Source organism: Adiantum capillus-veneris, chromosome 23 (genome assembly GCF_014529385.1).
Source record: "Adiantum capillus-veneris isolate H3 chromosome 23, ASM1452938v2, whole genome shotgun sequence".
NCBI lineage: Eukaryota > Viridiplantae > Streptophyta > Polypodiopsida > Polypodiales > Pteridaceae > Adiantum > Adiantum capillus-veneris.
The window spans coordinates 127,476,971-127,489,361 of NC_140953.1; the positions used below are offsets into that span (position 1 = coordinate 127,476,971).

The following is a 12,391-nucleotide window of genomic DNA, read 5'->3' on the forward strand; positions in this document are numbered from 1 at the left end:
CCACAAGCAAGCCTAAATCTCATTGGGTAGCCAACATGAAGAACCAATGAGAATTAAGCATTCCCTAGAACAAACTTTGATCTCATTAGATAGGCCACAAAGAGAACCAATAAGAATAAACTATCCCATGAGTAAGCTTTGATCCTATTGGATAGCCTACTAGGGGGACCAATGAGAGTAGAGCATCCCATGAGCAAGCCTAAATCTCATTGGATAGCCTACCTTGAGAGCCAATAAAAATTTAGTGTTATTTAATAAAAGAATTAAGCACTCTTCTCAAAGAGGGAATGAAAGACATTTGTCACAATGCTAACCCTCTTGCTTGATAAGAAGGAAGTCGTTCATTGGCTAGCCCACAGGAAGGACCAATCACCTTCCAACATGCTCAAAAAGGAGGGGTCGATGGGTTTCTCTCTCTCTCTCTCTCTCTCTCTCTCTCTCTCTCTCTCTCTCTCTCTCTCTCTTGCAGCTCAAGAAAGATCATTCACACAATGTGAAGACTCCTTCGCAAGACAAAGAGAAGTGGAGAAGCCTACACCAAGAACACTTGACCATGGAATGCAAATCCAAGCAAGTGCCAAACTTACAAGCATGCTCATCTTCTTCTCCATGTCCATTACTAAGCTATGCTTTATAAGTGAACTAATGTGAAAAATTACTTCTTCCTTGTAAGAATCTTCTTCTTCTTCTTCTCTTTCCTCACTCCTTGCTAGCTCACTCCACCTTTGGAGGTGTTTGAGGTTTGGGATTGAGCTCAAGGTAATAAAATGATCATTTCTTCTTCAAAAATTTACGGGTTTTCCTCTAAAATCAATTAAAAAACCCCTTCTATTAATATAATCCTATTAAAATTTTAAAATTTTTACAATTAAAAAACCCATTCATTTGAACTCACGTTGTAACTTACATGTCTAAGAGGTGAAACCCCCCGAGAGATTGAGGCCCTACCAAGCGTAATTTTGGTGCTTAAAGATTTCCATCTTCATGTGATCAATTGGGTTTTGAAGAGCACAAATATTGTATTGTAAACAAGTCTCTCTTAATGGGAGAAGTTATAATACAAAGTTCCTTTGGAGGGGGGACCGACTCCAAGTAAATCGGGTCCTTAGCTGTTGGCAGTCTTAATCTCTCTCTCTCTCTCTCTCTCTCAAGTTATTTTGCATACCAAGCTAACTAGTTATGATGTCTCTTGTTATAGACTATAGCCAAGTACTTTCTTTTTTGCCATGAGGAATTTACTTAATGAAACACTCTTTCTTGTTAATAAAATTCCGCTACGATTGAAATTGCTAGCTTAATTTTGTCATAGATTCCATTGAAATGGGCTATTGGTAGGCATAGCCTGGACTCGAAGAGGCTAGAAAAGAGCTTAAGAAAGGGGCGTATTGCTTGCATGGCAAGCACCCATCCAAAAGAAAATTGTGTTCCTCTTCGGATCCACCTTTTAGGATGGGCAACACCCCCTTCAAAACTGGTCCATCATGTTGCTAGTGTGGCTTGTAGATAGCCTCTACAAACAAGGCACAAGATGCAATGATGCGTTGAGATGAAAAAGCTACTAGGTTGTGGAGCACCCTTCCTCTTCCTTGCGAGAATTGGAAGGGTGGCAACTTGGAGTTCAAGGGAAGATTTCGGTTGCTCTTATTTGAATATAGCCTAAGTGTTTAACAAAGAAACTACATAATACACTTAGATGAAAATGATCCCAAACATTTGGATTAGACCCCTGCTACACATATCCACTTGGATGTTATACAGAGGAGATGGAAAAAATCCATTGGTAAGTTGAGCTTCATTTTTTATAGTTCTTTTATGTACCTAAGGATGGATCTTGTATAATTTAGTTTGTGATTTCTATTCTTACCCTTTTTTTAAATCAATGCATGCTGTATGTTGATTGTACTTCCCTAAAAGTTTTTTCTTTGTGTTTATCATAAAAGTCGCTATTATTTTATAGCCATTTTTTTTATAGCAATGGCGTTAAAGCAAAAAGACTACTTAGGTAAATAAGTGACTATAGAAACTGTGATGAAAATAATCTTATACATATGCTTGAAAGGCCCTTAGTACCCTTATTTTTATATACTTTGGTGGACTTAAAATTGTCCAAAGTCCATTTATTGAACGCTCACAAATCTGTCTGAGCCCTTCCTTTAGACACCATACATTGCGATTAGACACCATACATGCTTCTTTCCTCTTGCTTGTCATATTGCTAGCAAAAAAATACTGCAAATACTTCCTTATTTGTTGAAATGTTATGCAGGCCTATTTACGGTTGCCACTTTTGTCTCCTTTCACAAATTCACAAGACGTTTTGGTACAAATTCTCACAATAATTCCCACATTATGACTTACCTCAACATCATGAGCTTCGGGTCCCCTGCCCCCAATCGTACCTAGCTAGGTCTGCGGTGCCTCTCAAGCAGAAGCTCATGATGTTATGTATTGTATGAAAACCACGGAAAAAGACTTTGTTTTCCTACATGAGAAAACATCTAAATCCTCTTGTGTTTGTCGTCTGCTTGTTAAGTGTCACATAGCGGTCTCCTTAGGTGAAAAAGCACTGCAAAAATGAGCAAAGACTTTTATTTATGTGATAAGGTTAAATCCTTAGAATGAGAAAATTAGGTGGATGTTAGCATTGTTGATGTTTAGTGCCTGAGAAGCTCTGTATGCTTCAAGAAGAGGGGGACAAGCTATTATCGATAGTTCATACTAAACTTGAAATTCAAGAATATCTTATAATTTGTGACGGGTAAACATGAGACATCTTGGGCTAGGTCATGGTTGGTTAGGTGCTTGGTGAGACTAAGATCTCTCTCGTCTCACCTTCAAGAGATTTTTCAAAGCAAGGTTGTTTGTTAGGTGGGAGTGCTCTTTGCTACTTACTCACTTTGTTTGAGTTGTTTATTCCCTTCTAACTCTATACGTGTAGCTTCTCACCTAAATGGATAATAGATTGCTAATGTTACTTTCTTTGGGCAACAAAAAAAAAGCCACTTTATAAAAAGAAAGCTAATGAGTAATTTCTTTTGACAGAAGAGCTATACTTTTTGCACTTTTGTAAAATCAAGTGAGTAAGTTGTTCTCTTTGTGGTTGTGCAGTGTGAAGAGCTGGCTATTTTCCCTATGTCTGCCTTTGTCATATCTTCTAAGGTTGTTGCCTATCTATTCAAACCTATATCATTGTGACTGCATCAGGGATGCATACAGAGTGCACCAACATGTCATCTGGGAAGGGGTTGTAAGTATTCTGGTTGCAGTTAGGCGTATACAATGTACTCATATACTGTCAAGCACTGTATATCCAATAACTAGATTAGAGAACTCAAAAAATCCATTATTAATTTTAGGCACTATTTATGGAACATACTTGTCCTACCAAATTCTACATGAAATGAGTGTGATCTTCTTGTATTACATTCCTAGTCCTCGTTCTCTTTATCTTGAATCAAATGTTTGGTGAGTCATGATATTGTTTCTTTTAGTTGTCCTCCTTTTTCAAGAAGGGAACCACCTACTACAAGGCGTGCTAAGCACTTTAACAAGTGTGTGTGAATGTTTTTGAAAGGAGACAACAGCCCCCTTTCTCCTTCCAAGAAAGCAAGCTACTACATGGCACATTGACAGTTTGACACATGTATCCACAGAGATACATAAAGTCTATACAAAAGGTTGGTATTATGTTTTCAACTCACTCTTACATCATGATGAGTCATTCTTAAGTAATCCTACCTCCTTCTTCTTAGTGGAGATCATCAGGATTATACCGTTTGTATGGGAGATGCTCACATAAGAACAACTTTAGTGCTCTAAAAAAGTCTTTTATACTTAAAAAGCATATGTATGCAAAATATTGATAAGTGATTTTATTGGAAGATTTTTATGATTTGACCACATAGGCTTCTTGATTGGTTTCATATTCAAGCTCAGACAAGGTGAGGAGTCACAAAGGCCTCTTGAAGTTAAGCGGGAATGAGAGTTATGGAGAGGAGTTCTAAATGAGTGCAAACAATTATATGTCATTTTTGTTGTATTTTACTATAGAATTGCGTTGCCTTATATGTCATGAAGGGCCTCACTTACATAACAAGGTGAAAGGCACACATCAGCATTTGAAAACAGAATGAGAAAAAAGTAAAATAAAAACAATAAAATAAAGAGACCCATTGACAAAATAAAACAAAATAATATTTTAATGTTTCCATAAGAAAAAGTAGGTCTAATAAATATAGTAAATAATAAAACAATGTAATGAAATGGACCTTAATGAGGTCCTAAATGAAAAGACTCTTTCACAAATTAAAATAGTAAAAAATATATCTAATGAGGTCCTTAATATTAGTCCTAAAGTGGCTCATGCCTAGATTCTAGTATTTTAAACATAATTTTTGCATATGACATAAAACTTCATGAAACTTCTTGAGCATCTTGTTAAGATGTACCTAGGTCAAGGGGAGTTGGCCTAGTGGTTAAGGAAAGGGGCTCTAAGCGAGCCCACTATGGTTCAACCCTTGTGACACAGGGGGGTGGGTGTGGGCGCAATTTCATAAAACTAGAGCTAAAAAAAAAAAAAAAAAGATGTACCTAAGACTTGAAAGTCATATTTGAGTTAAAAATTATTTTTTTTTACCTTTTTGAAAAGAGCTTCTTTTGCATAAAATTGTAATTTACTAACTTGGGTGAGTAGTACATATTGTCAATCTTTATGTAAGTAACATAGAAGTGTGATAGGCTCATTACATACCTATTGAGGATTTTTCAAATAAGTTTGAGTCTCTTTTATAAAAAAAAAAGGGTCTACCATCGAGTCAATTTAGTAAAATTATAGGCTTTAGAAATGGCCATCCAAAAAAACAACTTCAATCCTTGATTTATTTTCTCTAGATTTTTTTATCAACCTACATTGACTATGGAGGCTACATCATGAGCGTCAATTCAAATGACCAATAAAATTGAACACATAGCCATGTTTGTTGCTTGGAATTGAAGTTTGCGGTGTAAGTCAATACGCTAGGATCAATGTAATTGGAATTTTCAGAGACAAAAAGGGACTTGATTTTTGCCAAAATGCAACTGACCTCATGATCATACGAGCTTGAATTTGAGTCAGACCAAATTATAGATATGACAGTTATGTTTCATTTTTGTAGTTAGCTCATTTCTACATTACAATTTATTTGTATATATTATGATTTGTAGATGCATTGAGTAAATTGCAAATTGTAGATGCATTAGAGAAAAAAATAGAGAAAATCTAGGTTTCTCATAACCCACCAAAGGCTTCGTTTATGTTGTGTGCTTAAGAAATTATTAATAGAACCCCATAATATTGGTGCATTTCTGGAAAATGATTGATCCAGACTTAACAAGCACTACGTAGATTAGCTAAGCTTACTCTATTGTCTCTATATAAATATTCTCATTTTGGTATATTCTCAAAACCAAAGGCAATCTAATAATCCCACACATAAGCATGCACGAGGGTGCAAAATGTGAGAGATAACTAAGTATCATCGTAACAACCAGGGGTTCCACATCAAAATGTGTAAGTGTAGCACATGAGTTTAGCGAGAGGGATTTTTTTAATTTCTAAGAATTATCAATATTACATGTACAATTGGGGTTAAAAATGGAGATTTGAAAAAAAGCTACAGGTGTACGGAGAAGAAGGGGCCATTTTATTAATGGTGAAGTGTGTGGAGAGGGATTTTATAGACACCTCTTGATTTTATACCCACGAGGATAACAATCACTTAGGTGGTGCATCCACGAGGCATAGTTTTTTGCCTTCTCACTCAAACCATACATTTTGTGTGGCACAATTTACACAAAAACCTTGGCCAGATAGTTTTGTGAGTGGCTTGGCTTACTTATGTATGTGCATGCAAAAAAAAAGGATAACAGTAAAGTTGATGCGTCGAATCAAACTTAATAGGAAAATGTTTTGGATACCAACTTATAGGTTGAATACATGCCTCCCTACGGTTATTGTCCAATGTATTCATGCCTACGCATGTTACCTGATGTTAAAAAATCTAGAAGTTAACTACCTTTGTATTGACTCAAGGTGGGTTCGGGCCTTGCAAGGCATTTGTGCCAAAGGGAGATCACCTAGTTTGCTAATGTTAGTGAATTATTTGAATGTTCATTCGACATAGTAATGGTCACAATCCTCGCGCTTTTGTGCAAGTCACCTTAAATTTCAATGTTTATTGATGGAAGTATCAACAATATACTTGTGGAGGTTGTATTATGAAGCTCACTAGATGTAGTGGAGTCAGTGTGCTTGGTGTTTTCCCTGTAAACATAGTGATTCGTACCTTGTTGGCATGTGATCAAGAGATAAGCTCACTTCAATAGGTGGGTTTTGGTATTTATCAATTCTTGTCATGTGATCAAAGACTAATATTTGGGTTGGTGATGAACATGAGGTTATTCTATCCACTCACATGTGTTAGTATGGCAAAAAAGAAGAAGAAGCCATTTATCATTTGTTGGCATGTGATCAAAGACTAATATTTTGGGTTGGTGATGAACATGAGGTTAGGATAACCTATCATAAAAAAGCCTACACATGCTACACTATATCATGTAAATATGGCCTCTTCATACTTTGACCCAAACTTTAGTCCACTTTGAAGGATGCACAAGGCGAGAAGCACTTTCTGGAATGTGAGTGGTAATGGGTCATTGCTAATAACCAATTGGGATCCGAATCTCTCTCTGTCTGTCTCTGTCTGTGTGTGTGTGTCTAATCTCTTATGGATTGGGAACTAAATGGTGAATGCACACAAAGTGTAGCTATGTGTCAGAAGGAGAGCGCTTGCTGCTTGACCACAATGAAGCGCAAGCTGCATATTAATGACTAATTGAACTCAATGATATATACCCACCAAAACAAGGCATTCAGAGCACCAAAGCATTGCGGTAGTTATAGAAATAAGTAAAGAAAAAGCTAATCATTAGATGGAGCTAAAAAATCCACAAAAAGCCATTGCCAAACAAATCATGGGGCCACAACCATCCACTCACTCCACAACCGTTGCATTGACATGCTTGTGGCAGTGCCAAAAACAAAGAAAGAAAGGAAGTCCCACAAAATGGGGAAGCACCCATTTCAAAAGCGTGAGCATTCCCATTGAGTACCTAGGCTAGCCAGGATTACTTTTCCTTTGCGCTTTCCTCCAACATACCATAGATAAATGAAGAATACCTCCCCAGGCTCCCACTATAAAAATCGGTGTTGTCCCCCCTTCTTAAACCTCTGCGCCCAGGCTCTCCACCAGGAACGCTTCGCGCTCTTGCTTCACGTCGAGCTAATTTGGTGCGCCTGTGTGTGTGTGTGTGTGTGTGTGTGTGTGTGTGTGTGAGAGAGAGAGAGAGAGAGAGAGAGAGAGAGAGAGAGAGAGAGAGAGAACATAACCCATTTCTGACATAGTTTTAAAACGTGAGAAACCCCATTACTGACGCGCTTTAAGAGAGATCACATGCAAACAAATCAGTTTACTTGCATTTGGTTCAATCCTTTGCTCTTACTGATGACCTGTGTGTGTGTGTGTGTGTGTGAGAGAGAGAGAGAGAGAGAGAGAGAGAGAGAGAGAGAGAGAGCATAACCCATTTCTGACATAGTTTTAAAATGTGAGAAAGGGAGAAACCCCATCGCTGACACGCATTTATTCTGTGTGTCAAATGAATGGGCACCCATGTAGCTTGCATAATGATTCTTGAATTGTAAATAGCAAAGAGAGATCAAGTCAGGAAATGCTAACAAATCAGAATGTTTATTCCTTTGCAGGTACATTCAACTCATGATGCCTTATTGAGTAGTCCCAAGCTTTCAACCTTGAAAGAACCTTGTGAGAAAATGAAGGTAGTCATCAGGCATGCCAAGCTGGTGAAGCCAGAAGAGGAGACACCACAGGAGGTGATATGGAATTCCAACATAGACTTGGTGATACCAAGAATACACACCCCTAGTGTTTATTTTTACAACCTCAAAATGGGAGAGGGGCAAGATGTGTTCACTTTCAAAGTGATGGAGAGCTCTTTGGCAAAAGCCTTAGTGCCCTTCTACCCCATGGCAGGCAGGCTACAGAAGGATTCAAGTGGCCGCATTGAGATAAACTGCAATGGTGAAGGTGTTCTCCTTGTTGAGGCCAGTGTTGATGCCTGTGTATCGGACTTTGGCGACTTTGCTCCCACCATGGCCCTCAAACAGCTTGTCCCCAAAGTTATCTACACTGAAGACATCTCAGATTGCCCGCTTCTCGTTGTGCAGGTACACGTTTGTCCATGTCCTGTATACAGAATGTCAAGCATGGTTTTCTGTTGATTGTTGTGCCATTCATCCTGGGCATCTCCATGTATGCTGGGGTATTTTTCTCGGGTGAAAATGTGAGCTACCCTTCAAAACATACACTAAAATGCTTGATTAATCATAAGTTCTTGGAAATTAGAAGGACAAGGGTGCCTGCCAAAAACCAACCCTGCTCGTGTGTTTTGAGTGGATGTGTGTTTAGCTTCTAAACCAAGCCCTAGTGAGGAAAGGATTTAGGCAAGCTTCAATGCACGAAGGGAATTAGGCGTGCATTTGATTGTTTCATCATTTTTTATACTTGTTACTTATGGACCTACCTTTGCATGTGAATCCTTGAAATTTTTCTTGTTTCTTAGTCTATAAATGGGCGCTTTCATCTCAAAGCCTCACATGATTTCCTTTTTCTTTCTGTGTTTTAGAATGCCATGAATCTTCACCTTGTTTTTTGTTTTAAAATGCCAACGTGACCCTTCACCTTGTTTACATGCATGAACACATGCATATACGATTGTTATATGTCACCATATATGTTTGTTGTATGTCATGTATGCCGTTGATGTGCTTGAACAATTTTTTTGGTCTGCTTTGTGGTTTACAACAGTTGGATAGGTATGTTAAGTACGGTGCGAAAAAATTGTTAAAAAATGTTGTACTGTATTGGTAATCACAAGTACTACGAAAAATTTGTTAGGTATTGAATACAAATAGACGTACATGTCTACTTATGCATGCTTGGGTACATTTAAAATGCATGTTTACATTCATACATACATGCATGTATACACACATACGTACATGCATGTATAAATCATATGTACACAACCCCAGATACATGCATGCATTTGTGTGTGCGTACAAATAACTAGTACGCAAAGTCTCGAATACCAGTTTCGTATTTTTGTACAGTATGGGAAGATTGATAAATACGCATTTGGAATGCAGCCTTGGTTTAGAAATTTGAAAGCTTACAAGAAACCGTTCTTAATCTATCATCTGAGGTAACTAAGCCATTGTTCATTGTAGCTTTAAATAAGATATTTAAGCTCTTTTCTGGTTTCACCTGAGTAGCTTATTCTGATGAAAGGGTTGAAATGGTGTATTTGGTCATTACTTTCTTGCTCATTGGAAGAGTCCCGACTATTGGAAGTCGCATGACAAGCTGCTTGTGAAAAGATCATTTTCTTTGGAATCAAATTTTCTGAGATGTTTCCTCTTTTTGGACTGTTTCAAGACAGAGATAATATCAGCCGGTTACTTGCCATTTACCTTTGGAGCTGCTCTGCTGATTGTATTTGGCCCTGGTTTGGTTATATATATTTGTTTTCATTAAAAAAATGTCTTCATAACCCTAAACCCTAAATCCTTAACCCTAAATGTGTTCCTCTCTTTCACTTATTTTCATCTCGATTCTTATTGTAGTCAACGTGGTTTTAATGTTTCTTTGTTTTGTGTTTGCTGTCTTGTACAGGTGACATTTTTCAGATGTGGAGGCGTGTCATTGGGGGTGGGCATGCAGCACCATGTTGCGGACGGTATGTCCGGTTTGCATTTTATCAACACATGGGCGAAAATGGCTCGGGGTGGGGATCTGGAGGTAAACCCTTTTATAGATCGCACGCTACTAAGGGCAAGGCAGCCCCCTAGACCCAAGTTTTCACACCTGGAGTATCAACCGCCTCCTGCCTTACTACCTGAGTCTAATGGAATCAAAGCTGCTCAGAATGGTGGTTTGAACAAGGTGTATCAGAATGGTAATTTTCAGATTTCCAATGGACGCACAAAGCACCATGATGGCCATCACCACCCAAAGAATGGTTTCTCCAATAATCAGCAGCAATATCTCCGTGTGATGCATGTTAATGGCAATCATTTCGAGCATGGAGATACCAATAATTCACGTGTGCATATTCATGAATATAGTATTGATTGCCACGTTTGCGAACGGGATCATTGTCGACGCATACCAGAGCAAGATCTCATTCATTCTTCTGGTGAACTGATCAAAGAGATAAAAAAAATTTCAAATGGGCATCTTTACAATAACAATCACAAAGGGCTTCAAGGTCCTGAAGAAATTTCAAATAAGAAGAACAATCACAGTGGTCATGACCATTGCCATGATTGTTACAATGAGAATAAGCATACCAATGGTTGCCTCTTTGATAATCACCATAACAACTTCAAGCAACTTCAGCATGATGGTAGCGAACCCAACGGTGCTGAGAAATACATCCATCACAATGGCTACCGCCGTTATGCTACTCTTGATGATGATGTTGCCACCCCAGCCATTCTCCACCTGACCAAGCAGCAAGTGCAAGAGCTAAGGGCAAAGGCAGCCGGCAAGAAAACAGGGGAAACATACAGCACATACGAGGCGGTATCCGCGCATGTATGGAGGTGTGTGTCGAGGGCGAGGAAGCTAAGGTCCGATCAAGAGACAAAGCTTTATATAGCGACGGATGGAAGGGCGAGGCTGAAGCCACCGCTACCCGAGGGATACTTCGGCAATGTGATATTTACAGCGACACCCATTGCAAGAGCAGGGGAGCTGAGTGAGGAGGGGTTGAGCCATGGGGCAGGGAAGATAAGGAGGGCTTTGGAGAGGATGGATGATGAGTATTTGAGGTCTGCATTGGACTATTTGGAGCTGCAGCCAGATTTGGAGGCCTTGGTTAGGGGTGCCCATACGTTCAAGTCTCCCAATTTGGGCATAACAAGCTGGACCAGGCTTCCCATTCATGATGCTGACTTCGGTTGGGGGCGGCCTGTCTTCATGGGACCTGCTGGTATCCCCTTTGAAGGTTTGGCCTACCTCCTCCCTGGCCCCTCCAGAGATGGTGGCCTTAGTGTCTCTCTTGCCCTCTCCTCCCTCCACATGCCAGCCTTTCTGGATCTGTTTTATCAGTTCTAGGCTCACCTCCTGTGATCTCTCTCTCTCTCTCTCTCTCTCACACACACACACACACACACATACACACACACGTAGGCCCTTGTACATAGATTCAGATGGTCTAAACTTTGCTCAAGCATTCATCTTCCAAACATACATACCACTAGCTATAGGCCTATATACCAGTCCTAGAGAAGCAATGCAATAAATCTCCCACATGGAGAGAACCAAGTATGCTGCCTTTGCCTTGATGTAAGCCCACATTTGGTCACTCATGCTTGACATCTGTTCATAAGCAAACTCAATTTCTATTACAGGAACAATTTTAATACCCTTATTTGTTTGATGGGGTACATGTTGTAATTTTTTAGGTCACTAGGTAGTTCATATAGTAAGCTTGCATTGAGTGAGAGGGAGACAACACTAAATCTCACTAAAAGCATGAGGTTTGGGATCAAGGGGTGGCAACAAGCCCGGTTTGTAAGCATCCAATCAATGGTCCCTATGGAAGGGTGCCCCTGTTGGCACATCGTGGCCATTGATCTGTGCAAAACCTTAACCTTGGAATGTTTCATAAAAATGGGTAAATGGTGGACCAAGGACGGCAAATACTTGTAATGATTGAAACAAATAATGAGATCTGATTTTTTGGAAAGAATAGTAATATCAATTTTTGTATCTCTATGGAATAAATGATTTCAATTGGCAAAGTGAAATTGTGAACTCCATTGTGCTTGGTCTACTCAAAACCTATGTAATAGAAGTAGACCAACGTAACCAATGGGAGAAGTATCTCCCTTTAGTAGAATATGCATGCAACAATAACTTTGCCACTTTTTCAAATCAACGATTGGCTACCAACTTTTGAGATGATTTATGAAATCGATATATTTCTTGTAATTCTCTATCGCCAAGTCGTATGTATCTCTTTTGAAGTAGAAATATACATGTGATACATAAGAGATGGATTAACAATATCACTTTAGCCCCTCGAACTACCATCATAGCTGTGATTACTTTGGGGGTCCACTTACATTATCCTTTGAATCATTGCTAGAATAGGACACAGACACATCACTTTTTGTCAACGTGGTGCAAATTGCCCCCATAGGTCAATTGTAGGCCAAAAGAAATATGTCTCAATTGCATTCATTGTTGCTTGAATCCCTCTATGC

The 12,391-nt window shown here is 39.0% G+C and overlaps 1 protein-coding gene across 3 annotated transcripts; it reads left to right on the top strand.

The window, feature by feature from the left end:
- The first annotated feature begins 3,512 nt into the window (after positions 1–3,512).
- LOC147428516 (hydroxycinnamoyltransferase-like) lies at positions 3,513–11,874 on the top strand. 3 transcript variants are annotated; one of them, XM_086496316.1, is made up of 3 exons: positions 3,513–3,677; positions 7,802–8,284; positions 9,792–11,874. In XM_086496316.1, the coding sequence occupies exons 1-3, from the start codon at positions 3,642–3,644 to the stop codon at positions 11,235–11,237; spliced, it is 1,965 nt and encodes a 654-aa protein (XP_086352442.1). In that variant the 5' UTR covers positions 3,513–3,641; the 3' UTR covers positions 11,238–11,874. The 3 variants fall into 3 exon arrangements, with proteins under 3 accessions (XP_086352442.1, XP_086352445.1, XP_086352443.1); XM_086496319.1 differs by lacking the exon at positions 3,513–3,677 and adding an exon at positions 3,918–3,941; XM_086496317.1 differs by lacking the exon at positions 3,513–3,677 and adding an exon at positions 7,174–7,330.
- The last annotated feature ends 517 nt before the right edge of the window (positions 11,875–12,391 follow it).